The 15,987-nt window shown below is 45.9% G+C and overlaps 1 protein-coding gene across 1 annotated transcript; it reads right to left on the reverse strand.

Moving 5' to 3' along the window:
- Window positions 1–289: 289 nt before the first annotated feature.
- On the reverse strand, window positions 290–9,887 carry LOC137346987 (protein ripply1-like). The gene is made up of 4 exons (XM_068010969.1): window positions 9,652–9,887; window positions 6,700–6,775; window positions 5,795–5,871; window positions 290–515 (listed from the first exon to the last, which is right to left on the reverse strand). Exons 1-4 carry the CDS (start codon window positions 9,747–9,749, stop codon window positions 377–379), a joined length of 390 nt encoding a protein of 129 aa, XP_067867070.1. The 5' UTR covers window positions 9,750–9,887; the 3' UTR covers window positions 290–376.
- Window positions 9,888–15,987: the final 6,100 nt, after the last annotated feature.

Consider the following 15,987-nt stretch of genomic DNA (forward strand, 5'->3'; position numbering starts at 1 on the left):
TTATTTCAATTGACCCCTACACCATGTATTTTGCATCAGGAGTCATGGGTCTATGACCAAAGATTGGGAACAGTGCCCGATTTTCTGTTCCTCCAGTTCAGGACAAGTATTACCCCTATTTCAAATTCACATTTAAACAGCTATCAAAGTTCCAAAGGAACAGATGTGATTAAAAATTTAATTTACAAAATTAGTTAGATCTTAATAAATACAAAATGAAAACAGTTAAGGTATCTTAATTATAAATAAATATGTAAATATACAGAATAGAAACCAACAATCCCGTGCTGATATCCTAGCAGCTACATGCACTGCACCCATTACACATCCACAATTGTGTTAAGTATTAGTGTCCTTGCACAGTGGATGCCTCGGATTAATTGCTATCATCACTCTCTGATTCGCTGTCACTCTCCTGGTAAAACGAGATTGTGGCCTGCACTGGGAAATTCGCCAACAGATGAGCTGCATCTTCGTATAAATAATCAAAACATTTTGATTTTGGCCAGAAAAGTCTGTGAAAAAAGAGACAGAGAATATCATTTAAATGTTTCACACGCCCTGGTCTGCCCACATTTTCATTTCCAATGATGGCAGGTGGCAAGCTGCGGGAATTGGCTTGCTGGCTGTTCTCGGCTCCAAACCCTCAGATACCTTCAATTTAAAACTCCCATCCTCATATAGCCTCCTTCCTCCCAGCTCCACACTTCCCTGAAACTTTGTGCTCCTTTGATGTTGGCCTTTTCTGCATTTCTCCCTCCTTCCCTCCCTCTATCTCTTCTCCCCCCTCTCTCCTGCCTTCCCCCCCGGCCTTCTTTCCTACCCTTCTTCCCTCCCCCCTTCCCTACCTCTTCTCCCACATCCTTCCTTCCCTCTCCCTCTCTGCTTCCCTCCACCTCCCTTCACCCCACCAATGGTGGTTGTGATCACATTCTCTGGAATTTTCTCCCAGTGGAGAGGCATTGGAGGAGGATGGTGTGGTCAACTGTGTCAAAGGCTGCAGACAGGTCGAGAAGGACGAGGATGGAAAGTTTACCTTTGTCACAGTCACATAGGATGTCATTTGTGACTTTGATAAAAGCTGTTTCGGTTTTGTGGCAGCGATGGAAACCTAATTGGAGGGTTTCAAACATGGAGTTCCGGGAAAGATGGAAATGGATTTGGGAGGTGACAACATATTCAAGGACTTTGCAGAGAAAAGGGAGTTTGGAGATGGAACAGTAGCTTGCAAAAATGGTGGGCCAGGGGTATTTTTTGAGGAGAGGGGTGATGATGGCATATTTAAAGGAGAGAGGAACAACAACTAAAGAGAGAGTACTGTATACAATATTGGCTAACATCGGGACCAGGAGGGAAAGTTTAGTGGGAATAGGACTGAGGGAACAGCAGGTGTGTCTCATGGACAAGATGAGCTCATAGAGGGCATGAGGCGAGATAGGAGAGAAACTGGAGAAAGATGCGAGTTCAGGGTTAGGACGGGGGAGCATTAGAAGAAGTTTGGCCCAATGGGCTAGTGGAAAGGAGGAACGCGGCAGAGGCAGCTGATCAGATAATCTCGATCTTGGTGACAAAGAAAGCCATGTGCTCCTTGCACTTATTGTTGGAGGTGAGGGTGGAGGACACCAGGAGAAGGGTTTAAGAAGACGGTTTGCAGTAGAGAAAAGAACCCGAGGGTTATCTTTGCATTCCAGGATGATCCTGGAATACTGAGCAGTTTTAGCAGATGAGAGTAGGGCCCAATAGTGTTTCAAGTAGTCCAGCCAGATTTGGTGGTTGATGGCTAAACCAATTGTCTGCCATATTCTTTCAAGTCTGCATCCCACAGACTTAAGGGAGCAGAGATGAGGGACATACCGGGAAAATGGCCAGGGTGAGAGAGAGTAACGGTTTTATTGGGGACTAGGGCATCAAAGGTGGAGGTGAGGATGCAATTGAGCAAATCAGTAGCTACAAAAATGTTGGCGTGAACAGAAGGCCAGAGGCTAGACAGTTGAGGTTCTGAACATGCAGTTGAAGGGAATTGGGGGATAGTTTTTTCCAGGGACAGATACAGAAGGAGGTAGGGTTGGGGCGTGGAAGGGGAATGTCGGTGGTGAGTGATACAAAGAAGTGATCAGAGATGGCCTTATCTGTAACTGATATGATGGGACTAGTAAGACGATGTAAGATGGCAAGGTCAAGGGTGTGGCCATGAATATAGGTTGGGGAGTTTACATGGAGGGAGAGGTTTAGGGAGGACAAGAGGGCAGTGAACTCAGAGGAGAGATAACATGATGAGTTGAGATGCAGGTTGAAATCACTGAGGCTGAGGGAGGAAAGCAGTGAAGTATCTTGATGAGAAACCTTTTATTGTACTTGGGAGGGTAGTAGTGAACGACGATTTTGTGAGAGGGGTGAAACAAGGTGAGATGCTCAAAAGGAGGAGAAAGTGCCAGAGGTGTAGGGGTTCAAGCCAATGTGTGAACTGGTGATAAGTGCCACACCGCCACCATACAGTCTTGTTGGGGCAAGTGGTGGAAGATGTAGCCTGGCGGGGAGGCTTCATTAAGGGGCAAAGTGTCATCACCCCTCTGCCAGGATTCTGTTAAGGCCATGGTGTCCATGCAATAATCTACAATAAGTTCATGGATGGCAAAGGCCTTGTTTACAAGTGAATGGACATTCTGAGGGGAAATGTGTAGAGAGGTGATGAGAACTGATCAACTGGCAGAGTCCACAGGGTCAGCAGTGGGAGCAGCGAGTTGGACAGGAAGAAGATTGGCAAGATTAGCTCCCAGCAGGTGCACTGGATGGGGCAATTGGAGTTGCTGCTCATAATGAGCCAGCATTGAATGCCTTGATGAGCCCATTGGAGGATGCCAAGAGAGACACAGAGGGAAGCTGTAGGCATATCTAACAGGGAGTCAAGTCTGGGATGACAGAAAGACAGCAGGAAGATCGAGGAGGACTGAAGTGTTGGGGTAAGGAATTGGGAGAGCAGAATACCTGAGAGTGGAGAAGTGAAAGAAGAAAGGGGTCTAGAAGGGGTAAAGAGAAAAGAAGTTAAAAAGAAAGAGCAAAAGTGGAAATCAAGTGATTGGCTCGGGTCCAGAGTGGCAGCCAAAACACGCTTATCACCAGTTCACACCTTGGCCTGAACCCCTACATCTCTGGCACTTTCTCTTCCTTTTGAGCATCTCATCTTGTTCCACCCCTCTCACCTCTCTTTCAAAATCATCGTTCTCTACTACCCTCCGAAGTACAATAAAAATTTTCTCATCGAGATACTTCGCTGCTTTCCTCCCTCAGCCTCGGTAATTTCAAACTACATCTCAACTCATCATGTTATCTCTCCTCTGAGTTCATTGCCCTCGTGTCCTCCTTCAGAGAGTTCAAATTACATTGGTCTGGTTACATAAAAATTAGGGTACATAAAAACCTGATAGTAAATAGGAAATAGATAGGAGATAATAGGAATGGGTCCAGAGTTAAGTTGGAGGCACTGTGGTTGGATAACAATGACATAGGTTGGGTGGAGTCAGCAGGGAGCATCAACAAACTACTGTCACCTGGTTCCATTCTTATCTATCTAATAGTAGCCAGAGAATCACTGGCAATGGCTTCTCTTCCTGTTCCTGCACCGTTACCTCTGGTCTACCCCTAGGATCTGTCCTTGGCCCTCTCCTATTTCTGGTCTACATGGTACCCCTCAGTGACATCACCCGAAAGCACAGAGTTAGTTTTCACATGTATGCTGATGACACCCAGCTATACCTCACCACGACCTCTCTCGACTCCTCCACTGCTGCGAAACTAGCAGATGCTTATCCGACATCCAGTACTGGATGAACAGAAATTTCCTCCGAATTAAATATTGGGAAGACGGAATCATTTTCAGTCCCAGTTCCAAATTCCATTCCCTAGCTACTGACTCCATCCCTATTCCTGGCAACAGTCTGAGATTACGCCAACGTTGGTGTCACATTTGACCCCATGATGAGCTTCTGACCTCATATTAGTGCCATCACTAAAAGCTTATTTCCACCTCCATAACATCGCCTGTCTTCGCCTCGTCTTGGCTCAACTGCTGCTGAAACCCTCATTCATGCCATTGTTACCTCTAGTCCTGACTATTCGGACGCACTCCTGACTGGTCTCCCATATTCTCCCCTCTGTAAACTTGAGGTCCTCCAAAACTCTGCTGCCCATGTCTTATTCGCACCAAGTCCCATTCACCTTTCACCCCTGTGCTCGCTGACCTACATTGGTTCCTGGTAAAGCAACGTCTTGATTTTAAAATTCTCATCCCTGTTTTCAAATCCCTCCAAGGCCTTGCCCCTCCTTGTCTCTAATCTCCTCCAGCCCCACAACTCTCTGAAATATCTGCGCTCCTCTAATTCTGGCCTCTTGAGCATCCCCGATTTTAATCGCTCCACCATTGGTGGCCGCACCTTAAGTTGCCTAGGTCCCAAGCTCTGGAATATCGTCTCAACACCTCTCCACCTCACTTTTCTTCTTTAAGACACTCCTTAAAATCTACCTCTTTGACCAGACTTTTGGTATTTGACCTAATATCTCCTTTTGTGGCTTGGTGTCATATTTTGTTTTATAATGCCCCTGTGAAGCACCTTGGGATGTTTTATTATGTTAAAGGTGCTCTAAAAATTTAAGTAGTTGCTGTTGTAAATCTCTCTGCCTCTTTCTCCTACTTTAAGATTCTCTTTAAAACTTACCTCTTGGACCAAACTTTTGGTCGCCTGACTTAACAGCTCGTTCTATGGCTCGCTGTTCATTTTCCCCTTGCTCTCCTGTGAAGCTTCTTGGGGTGTTTTTCTACATTAAAAGTGCTGGATAACTACAAGTTATTTTTGAAGAAGTGAAGAGTTGAAGATCTATGTGATTGCAATTTGATTTCGAGCATTTTTCTGTGCTAATGAAGATGAAGTATATTAGTGGTAGGGAATTGCTTATTTTCCATTTCAAGCCCCCAGTGTCAAACTCCCCACACAGAGTAAAAAGAAAAACTTGAAAGGAAGAACCTGCATTGATTTAGCTCCTTTCACAACCTTGTCTTAAAGTGCTTCATAGCCAATGCAGTATTTTTGAAGTGCAGTTAATGTTGTAATGTAGGACACGCAACAGCCCATTTGTGCATAGCAAGCTCCCACAAATAACAATGTGAAATTGAGCAGAGAATCAGAAAAAACACACCTCCCCACCCCCGCCACCACCACACTCCCAGCCTCAGAATAACAGTCCCACTGTAGGAATTGCCCCATACAAACCACCCTCAGATCTGTTGGAGTGACACTGCCAATAAAGGGGGCAATCAAACTGTGCTTCTAGGGGAAATCCCCCCTCTGCCCTTCATCACAAGCTTCAACTGACATTGTCAGCCAGTTCACTGGGAAGAGGCCACTCCAAACATGTCCCCTCTTCCAGCAAAGTCCAATGACTGGTGGGTCCGCCCTGCCGTGCTGAAAACTTTGATGGGTCAATGGCGGAGGCCAAGGCTGGAAGTATCACTTCTATCGAGATGGGCCTCACCGAGTGGATACTCAAAGCTTCAGTGTCTTAGGTCAGTCAGGACAAGCAGCAAGTGGGAATCTGTGGGCTTTGTACCCCCGTGAGTGTCAGTGCGTTTGGGTGGGAAGGGGGGTAGTGTCGGGGTTAGGAATAACAAGGTTCCCTGATTTTTGATGCCCAATCACGTTTAAATAGAGCACCAAATATATATGCTAATCAGATATTTCTCCCTCACAGTTCTCTGCTCCAGAAAATCAGCAACACAAATAAATTCCCATCGGACACTTACTTGACGGGGTGTCGGAATGCTGGGACTTTGTCTCCAGTGGGTGTTTGCTGAGCCTGTTCGCTGTCTGAAAGATTTGGCTGCAACAGAAAGGTTAGAATGTTGGGGTTGGAATAAATACTACCTTCTTTATTTTTGTTTCATAGTCTTACAGACACCCAGGTTCTGGTACTGTGGAGGTACCAACATGGGGCATTGCACACCCAGACCAGGCATCGTACACTCATTCAGGGCATCGCACACCCTTACAGAGCATTCCCCTTGAGCTTTATGAGCTGTGCTGGAAGCAATGCACAGCACAGAGCCCCTGTGTGATCCCACGGTGGGTTGGGGGTGTGGCGTCTAGAAGAAAAGAAAAGAACAAAGAAAATTACAGCACAGGAACAGGCCCTTCGGCCCTCCAAGCCTGCGCCGATCCAGATCCTCTATCTAAACATGTCGCCTATTTTCTAAGGGTCTGCATCTCTTTGCTTCCTGCCCATTCATGTATCTGTCTAGGTGGTATTGAAGATGGAGAGCGGGCATAAGTTTTTCTCAACCATTTCCTACTGATTAGCAGCAGAGCCAGGTCTTGATCTGTGCTGCTCACTGTGGACTTCTGTGTGAACAATAAATGAGGGTTCCTACTCCTGATCACCATCCAGTCAGGCCCATTGGCTGATGGCAGGTTCTGCCTCGGCTGTGAGGCCCATCCTGGTCAAAAATCCTACCTATGTTCACCATTCACACTCACACCTGAAGAGCGATCACTTGGGTGTGAGCTGTTGGAGAGCGGAAGCTGTAGCTGAACAAGAGGCAGAAGGAGAGAACACTGGAAGAGCCAAAGTCCATTAAATCTGGGGCTGTCACTGTGATAAACAGGTCAGCAGAGAAAGAGAGAGAGAAACATATTGTTGCTTCAAACTTACTGTTGCCATTCGTCGTCGTTGTTCCCTTTCAATATCTTTGGGTGAGACTAGCCACGGTCTCCAAATACCAACAGCACTGTCAAACAATAACAAAACAGAAGGGTTAGCGAAGTTTGTGACAGGATGTAGAGCAGTTTCCGAGGGCTCAGTACCATCAAAAACCACTGCAGTATTGCCTTACTAACTGCTAGAGAAGGTTTGCATAGCTGAGATCCTGTGCCTGAGCAGCTCCTAAACTTCGGCTGTGGTCAGTGGGTTGCACTCTAGTGTCCAACTCAAAAGTTCATGGGTTTAAGTCCCACTCCAGACAGCTGAGCCCCACAACCCAGGCTGACACTCCCAGTGCCAGTACTGAGGGAATGCTGCACTCCCAGTGTCTCATCCAAAAGGGTAGATGCTATACTATCTCCAGAGTTCTATCTCTATAACAGAGAGACATTGGACATTCATTGCTAAGGGTGAACAAGGGGTTGTCTCTACTCTCCAATGGCATGGTCCTGTCTACTGGGGCTTTAAGACGTCAGCTTAATAGGAAACAGCAACCGTCTCATGATGGACTGTGCTCTACTCTGTCGTTAGGACGTTCTTGCTATGGAGGGAGTGCAGCGACGTGTGAAGAGAGATTGGGTCGATTAGGCTTGTATTTGCTAGAGTTTAGAAGAATGAGAGGGATCTCATAGAAACCTATAAAATTCTAACAGGACTGGACAGACGAGATGCAGGAAGCATGTTCCCGATGGCGAGAGAGTCCAGGACCAGGGGTCACAATCTGAGGATAAGGGATAAGCCATTTAGGATTGCGATGAGGAGGGATTTCTTCACCTAGAGAGTGGTGAACCTGTGGAATTCTCTACCACAGAAAGCAGTTGAGGCAAAATCATTAAATATATTCAAGAAAGAAAGAGTTAGATATAGTTCTTATGCCTAAAGGAATCAAGGGACACAGGGAGAAAGTGGTAACAGAGTACTGAGTTTGGAAGATCAGCCATGATCATATTGAATGGCGGTGCAGGCTCGAAGGGCCGAATGGCCTACTCCTGCTCCAATTTTTCTGTGTTTCTATGTTTCTATGTTAGTTGCAAACTGGTTTATAACTTCTTGACTAAGTTCACTGATGGCTCAGTTGGGATCAGCAAAGCAGCTAATCAGAGCTTCACAGGTTCAATCCCTGCTCTGGGTTGGATAAGTTGATCCCACTTCAGGCAACAGTAGGGAGTACTACCACTGGACTCAGTACCCCTGCATCAGGGAGGGGGAAATTAGCCAGGTTTCCTCCTCATCACTATCAATCAACCCCTGTTGGATGTATGCCTGGACATACTATGTGTAATGACAGGTATAGGAACAGAGGAACAATAGTAGGCCATTCATCCCTTCAGCCAATAGTTTCTGGCTGTTCTGTATTTCAACTCCATTTACTTACTTTTGCTCTATATCCCTTGATATCCTTATCCAATAAAAATTGAACAATTTCAGTCTCAAAAGCTCCACTTCACTAAAGGTCTGCTCGGGTCTGCCAAAAAAAACCACGAGCCCAACAGAGCCACATCCTACCCAAGTCCGACCCGGCCCGAGTATTTCCATTTTTTCTCGTGCCCGACCCGACCCGACCATCAGTTAACTTACCTTCTGTTTTTCACTTTGTTGCTGATCTGCACAAGGTTAAAATAACTAACAAAACCACCTTTCTAGTCCAAAAATTAAATTACCATTGGAGCCACTTACCTGTGATAGAGCGTGTCCAACCTGACCCGAGCCCGAATGTCGGACCCGGAAGTGCAACCCGACCCAATCCGAACCCGATACATGTCATCGGGTCCAGTCGGGTTCGGGTCGGGTAGCAGGCCTTTACGCTTGATCTACAGCATCCACTGCCTTTTGCGGGAGAGAGTTCCAGATTTCCACTATCCTGTGTGTGTGAAAAGGGCTTCCTGATTTCATTCCTGAACAATTTAGCTTAAACTTTAAGATTGTCTCCCCTTGTTCTGGACGCCTCACTACAGGAAATAGTTTCTCTGTATCTAACCTTTTGACTCCCTTTATCATGTTACATGCCTCGATTAGAGTACCCTTCAACCTTCTACACTAACCCAAGTCTATGAAACCTGTCCTCATAATTTAACCCTTGTTGAAGCCCTGGTATATATAATTCTGGTGAATCTGCCCTGTATCCCTTTTAAGGACAATATACCTTTCCTGAGGTGCTGCACCAAAAACTTGAACACATTACTCGAAGTGGAGTCTGACCAAGGCTCTGTACGACTGCAGCATCACTTCCTCCCCTTCGTATTCCAGCCCCAACATTCCATGAGACTTTTTGAGTACGTTTTGTATCTGTGCACTAGCTTTTAGTGATTTGTGTACAGCAACACCCAAATCTCTGCTCCTCCACAGCTCCTAGTCTTTCACCATTAAGAAATATTCTGCTTTGTCTTTCTCACATTTCCCTATATTGAATTCCATCTGCCACAGATTTGTCCACTCATTTAATCTAAACTCCTTTGTAACTTCCTGCTCACATCCGTACAACTTACTGTGCTTCCTAACTTAGTGTCATCAGCAAATTTGGATATCCAACTCTCTATTCCTTCATTCAAGTCAGTAATATAACTGGTGAAAAGCTGAGGTCCCAGAACAGATCCCTGAGGAAACTCCACTTGTCACATTTTACTAAAACAGATTATCTTACTCAGCAGTCAGCACTATCCACGCACACCAATCACAGTTAGAAAAAGCAAAGGGAGCATTTGCATTTTAAAGGGGCACCACCAACACAACTTTGAGGTTAGAGATTGAGTGTTAAACCCACCCATTCAAATGTTCACTGTGGTGACAGACAAACGCACTGAAACTTTTCAACACAAGTTAAATCGATGTACGTCAACATTATCAAATAACAGGTTTTGCAAACTAAATTTGAACTGCTTCCTTTAGTACAGATGAGAATCTTACCTTCCTCCATCGTATGGGTGACTGGCATATGGTCCATATAGACATTGCAGACAGGAGCAGACACGGGCTCTGGGTCCTGTTTGCATAGTCCCGTCCATTTCAGGCAGTCGTTGTGGATTATCTCCTTGCTGTGGCTAATCGTTGGTGTTCTGCTGATTTCACACGGAGGAGCTGGCTGTCGATAAATTGAATCAAAGTGACTCTCTCCTCCTGCTCTGCCTCTCGCTCTTTTTATGCTGTGCTGCCACCAGCTCTATTTGCCCTACTGCTCTTTGAAAGCGAATAGGCTGCAAGCTCAGAACTTCCCCTGAAACTAATTTAATGGTTCATTTGCTTGTGTCAACAATGGGGGTGGGGGTTGTGGGCAGGGGGAGGGCGGGAGGGCCAAATGCTGGGTATGGATCCCAGCTCCAGTCTTTCAACACCTCTGCAAAAAGTACCACAGCAAGAGGGAGAGTGTCAGGCAAAACAGTGTGTGCAGCCAACACAGAGGGGCTTGACTCCAGACTGTCACACCCCGACACACTTTCACACACCTCCCATCATCAACACACAGCAATGAAAGCTGCCAATCCCAGCACTTCACACTGAAGGGGCCTTGCTTTATCACAAGGGTAGGAGGACAGCCTGTGCATATGAAGCATTTACTGGTTGGAGGGAAGATTCGTTTAGTTAGATCAGATTCTGAAACTGTATCTAAAAACATGGCAACAATTGTCAATACAGAGTGGGGTGGGGGGAAGTAGAATTTCTTCTTTGGGTGCGATTGTGAAATTGCACCCAAACTGCACTTGAAATTGTGCTGGTTCAGTTGCACTTCAAATTTCCACTAAAATGTATTTCCATAATCATAAACATGAAATCTCCCATGAACCAGAACAATCAAGCAGTGTAATAGCTGGTAATTGTCTTTTTAGTTCCATTAAAAAATATTCCTTGATGTACTTAAGAGTGGTAACCTGGTGCCGTTTTAATAATACAGCTGAAAATGGGTTTATAAACCAAAAAAAATGCATTTTTTCTAAGGGTGGCCAGTCCTCTGGCTGTGAGTAACCTGATTTAAATTATACTGAATGATTTAAAAGTCAGCCTGCGGGCCATGGCCAGTTTTGAGAGGGGAGGCTGATCTGGGTGAATTGAATCTTGAACCAAAGGAAAAAATTGTGGAAAACACGAATGTAAGTAGCTATCGGTGTAACCCACGTCTAAGAAGTCCTGATCTTTAGGGCTGGTACAGCTGATTTCGTCCAGATTGCGCTGATATTACGGTCGATACCGAACACAAACTCGACCTATTAGGATGTTTAAGAAACATAGAAATTGTGAGGTCCGGGGGGTTGGGGAGGTTGGGGGGTGGGGGGGGGGGGGGTGCAGGCGGCAGGGGGGCACAATGTTAGAATTATGATTTTAGAGATTTTAAAACGTGTTCTAGTGAAGGTGTTGGGGAAGGTCTGTGGGGGTGAAATTGACCTTGGCTGGTGGTGAATCATCGCCCATTATACACCCACCTCCTGGGTTTCTCTTCCATTGATGCAAGGGGTCCATTCACAGTCCTGTATATGTTGCCTTTTCAAATATTTATTCAATTCCCTTTATAATGTGACCATTGAATGTACTTCCACCACCCTTTCAGGCAGTGCATTCCAGCTCATAACGTAAACAATTGTTTCCTCATCTCCCCTCATTTGCCAATTACCTTAAATCCGTGTCCTCCTGCCAGTGGAAACAGTTTCTCCTTATTCATTCTATCAAAATGCCTCCCGGTTTTGAACACCATCAGTGCAGTAATAATGTAGATTTAGGCAGTTCTGCTGTGAACTGTTATCAGCCGTTCAGTATGGGATTTATTAGGTTAAGTAGCACAGAGCAGGCAAAGGATAAGGGTTTGAGCCCCAAACATTAACTGGTCTTTCTGTATTTCAGGTGATGATGGATCTACAGTGCTTTCCCAGAACTTTCTTTTAGTTTTGCCTGATGAACTTGAGAACACAAGAACATAAGAAATAGAAGCAGGAGTAGATCATATGGCCCATTGAGACTGCTCCGCCATTCAATACAATCTTAGGCTTCAACTCCACTTTCTCGACTACTTACCATATCCCTTGATTCCCTGAGAGACCAAAAATCTGTCTATCCCAGCCTTAAATGTATTCAATGATGGAGCATCCACAACCCCCTGGGGTAGAGAATTCCAAAGATTCACAACCCTTTAAGTGAAGTAATTTCTCCTCATCTCAGTACTAAATGATTGGCCCCTTATCCTGAGACTGTGCATCCATGTTTTAGATTCCCCAACCAGTGGAAACAATCTCTTAGTGTCTACCCTATCCAGCCCCTTTAGAATCTTGTATGTTTCAATGAGATCATCTCTCATTCTTCTAAACTCCAGAGAGTATAGGCCCAATTTACTCAGCCTCTCATCATAAGATGAGACTTATCCCAGTGACCAATTTAGCAAACCTTTGCTGTGCCATCTCCAATGCAAGTATATGGTTTCTTAAATGTGGAGACCAAAATTGCACACAGTATTCCAGATGTGGTCTCACCAAAACCCTGTGAAGTAGGATAGTGGATGGGAACTGGAAGGTTGAACTGCCCAATGAGCAATGGCCCTGATTAACAATCTTCACTGAAGATTTCCTGATTGGCTGTCGTAACTGTGAAGAAAATCCAAATTTGATAGAAGCATAACAACACCAACAACAACTTACATTTATACGGTGCCTTTAACATAGGAAAATGTTCCAAGGCATTTCTCAGGAGTGTTATCAAAAAAATGGTTCCAAGCCAAAGAAAGAAATATGAGAACAGGCGACCTGCATTGGCTCCCGGTCTAGCAATGCCTCGATTTTAAATTTCTCATCCTCATGTTTGATAGGGTAGAAACTGAGATGTTGTTTCCCCTGGCTGGAGAATCTAGAACACAGGGGCACAGTCTCAGAATAAGGGGATGATCATTTAGGACTGAGATGGGGAGAAATGTCTTCATTCAAAGAGTTGTGAATCTTCAGAATTCTCTATCCCACAGGGCTTTGGATGCTACATTATTGAATATATTTAAGGGTGGGATAGACAGATTTTTGGTCTCTCGGGGAATCAAGGGATATGGGGAGTGGTTGGGAAAGTGGAGTTGAAACCCAAGTTCAGCCATGATGGTATTGAATGGTGGAACAGGCTCAACAGGTTGTATGATCTACTCCTGCTCCCATTTCTTATGTTATTTTCAAATCCCTCCATGGCCCTCATCCCTCCCTGTCTCTGTAACCTCCTCCAGTCCTATGACGCTCTGAGATGTCGGTGTTACTCAATTCTGGCCTCTTGCACGTCCGATTTTAATCAGTCAAACATTGTCGGCCCTGCCTTCAACTGCCTAGGCCGTAAACTCAGGAATTTCCTCTGTAAACCTCTCTCTCCTCTTTTAAATCTTTTTTTTTAAACCTAGCTCTTTGACCAAGCTTTTGGTTATTTGTCCTAAAATTTCCTTTTGTGGCTGAGTGTCAAATATTTGCTCTTGTGAATCATTTCGGGGTGTTAAAGGCGCTACATAAATACAAGTGGGATTCTGTGCAGAAAAACCTGGGGAAATCAGTCAGAGCAACATGTGACAGGGAGAGAGACTGGGCAGTCAGTGTGTGGGGAACGTCAGTGAATTTCTCTTCCAAACACACTCGGTCATTCGGGTTAGGGCAGGAGCATTTGGGGAAGATTACAAGCTGGAGACGTGTCATATCTGACAGTCAGTCCCACATACTCTCTCACACCTCCCTCAACAATTTGGCTGACAACAGACACGTGTTTCTGTGTTACTATCTCACTCGGGAATGTGTGTTTGTTTTAAAATCTCTTCGATACACACATACGCAGTCCCCCCTCGCCCTCCCCAGTGCTATTTACTAACGTGACCAGTCCCATATAAACTCAAGTGAGTGCTCCCTGGACACGGGCAAGGCTCCGGTCAGTCCCATAATCCAAGCTCCTGGTGTCTATAAATCACGGGAAGTTGGAGAAAGTTGCACCCAAACTTTGAAACATCACAAACATTGATCTGAAGTTCTCAGTGTGTAGGAGGCACGTGGTCTGTTTCAACATCCCATGCCCCTGGCCCGGAACATTTACAATAAATAATCGGAAGGATTCTTGGATGGAAATGTTCAGGAGCATGAGAGAAAATAAAATCGTGAGCTCATGGTCGCGAAAGGGTTAAATCTCTACTCCAGCAAACCCCCCCCCACCACCCCCCCACCACACACACACTCGATAATCTGCATTTCTATCTTTGAACTGCAAATATTGTGAAATCGTTGCTCAGTTTATTTATTTATTTTTTATTCATTCATGGGATGTGGACATCACTGGCTATGCCTGCATTATTGCCCATCCCTAATTGCCCTTGAGAAGGTGGTGGTGAGCTGCCTTCTTGAACCGCTGCAGTCCATTTGGGGGAGGTATACCCACAGTGCTGTTAGGAAGGGAGTTCCAGGATTTTGACCCAGCGACAGTGAAGGCACGGCGATATAGTTCCAAGTCAGGATGGTGTGTGACTTGGAACGGAACTTGCAGGTGGTGGTATTCCCATGTATTTGCTGCCCTTGTCCTTCTAGTTGGTAGAGGTCGCGGGTTTGGAAGGTGCTGTCTAAGAAGCCTTGGTGCATTGCTGCAGTGCATCTTGTAGATGGTACACACTGCTGCTACTGTGCGTCGGTGGTGGAAGGAGTGAATGTTTGTAGATGGGGTGCCAATCAAGCGGGTTGCTTTGTCCTGGGTGGTGTCGAGCTTCTTGAGTGTTGTTGGAGCTGCACCCATCCAGACAAGTGGAGAGTATTCCATCACACTCCTGACTTGTGCCTTGTAGATGGTGGACAGGCCTTTGGGAGTCAGGAGGTGAGTTACTCGCCTCAGGATTCCTAGCCTCTGACCTGCTCTTGTAGCCACGGTATTTATATGGCTACTCCAGTTCAGTTTCTGGTCAATGGTAGCCCCTAGGATGTTGATAGTGGGGGATTCAGCGATGGTAATGCCGTTGAATGTCAAGGGGAGATGGTTAGATTCTCTCTTGTTGGAGATGGTCATTGCCTGGCACTTGTGTGGCGCGAATGTTACTTGCCACTTATCAGTCCAAGCCTGGATATTGTCCAGGTCTTGCTGCATTTCTACACGGACTGCTTCAGTATCTGAGGAGTCACGAATGGTGCTGAACATTGTGCAATCATCAGCGAACATCCCCACTTCTGACCTTATGATTGAGGGAAGGTCATTGATGAAGCAGCTGAAGATGGTTGGGCCTAGGACACTACTCTGAGGAACTCCTGCAGTGATGTCCTGGAGCTCAGATGATTGACCTCCAACAACGACAACCATCTTCCTTTGCGCTAGGTATGACTCCAACCAGCAGAGAGTTTTCTTCCTGATTCCCATTGACCACAGTTTTGCTAGGGCTCCTTGATGCCATACTCTGTCAAATGCTGCCTTGATGTCAAGGGCAGTCACTCTCACCTCACCTCTTGAGTTCAGCTCTTTTGTCCATGTTTGAACCAAGGCTGGAATGAGGTCAGGAGCTGAGTGGCCCAAGCGGAACCCAAACTGAGCATCACTGAGCAGGTTATTGCTAAGCAAGTGCTGCTTGATGGCACTGTTGATGCCACCTTCCATCACTTTACTGATGATTGAGAGTAGGCTGATGGGGCGGTAATTGGCCGGGTTGGACTTGTCCTGCTTTTTGTGTACAGGACATACCTGGCCAATTTTCCACATTGCAGGATAGATGCCAGTGTTATAGCTGTACTGGAACAGCTTGGCGAGGGGCGCGGCAAGTTCTGGAGCACGGGTCTTCAGTACTATTGCCGGAATATTGTCAGGGCCCATAGCTTTTGCAGTATCCAGTGCCTTCAGTCGTTTCTTGATATCACGCGGAGTGAATCGAATTGGCTGAAGTCTGGCATCTGTGATGCTGGGGACTTCAGGAGGAGGCCGAGATGGATCATCAACTCAGCACTTCTGGCTGAAGATTGTTGCAAATACTTCAGCCTTATTTTTCGCACTGATGTGCTGGGCTCCCCCATCATTGAGGATGGGGATATTTGTGGAGCCACCTCCTCCAGTTAGTTGTTTAATTGTCCACCACCATTCACGGCTGGATGTGGCAGGACTGCAGAGCTTAGATCTGATCCGTTGGTTATGGGATCGCTTAGCTCTGTCTATCGCATGCTGCTTACGCAGTTTGGCATGCAGATAGTCCTGTGTTGTAGCTTCACCAGGTTGATACCTCATTTTGAGGTATGCCTGGTGCCAGGGAACCAGGGTTGGTCTCCTGGCTTGATGGTAATGGTAGAGTGGGGG

This window comes from Heterodontus francisci, chromosome 31 (assembly GCF_036365525.1).
Source record: "Heterodontus francisci isolate sHetFra1 chromosome 31, sHetFra1.hap1, whole genome shotgun sequence".
Classification (NCBI taxonomy): Eukaryota; Metazoa; Chordata; class Chondrichthyes; order Heterodontiformes; family Heterodontidae; genus Heterodontus; species Heterodontus francisci.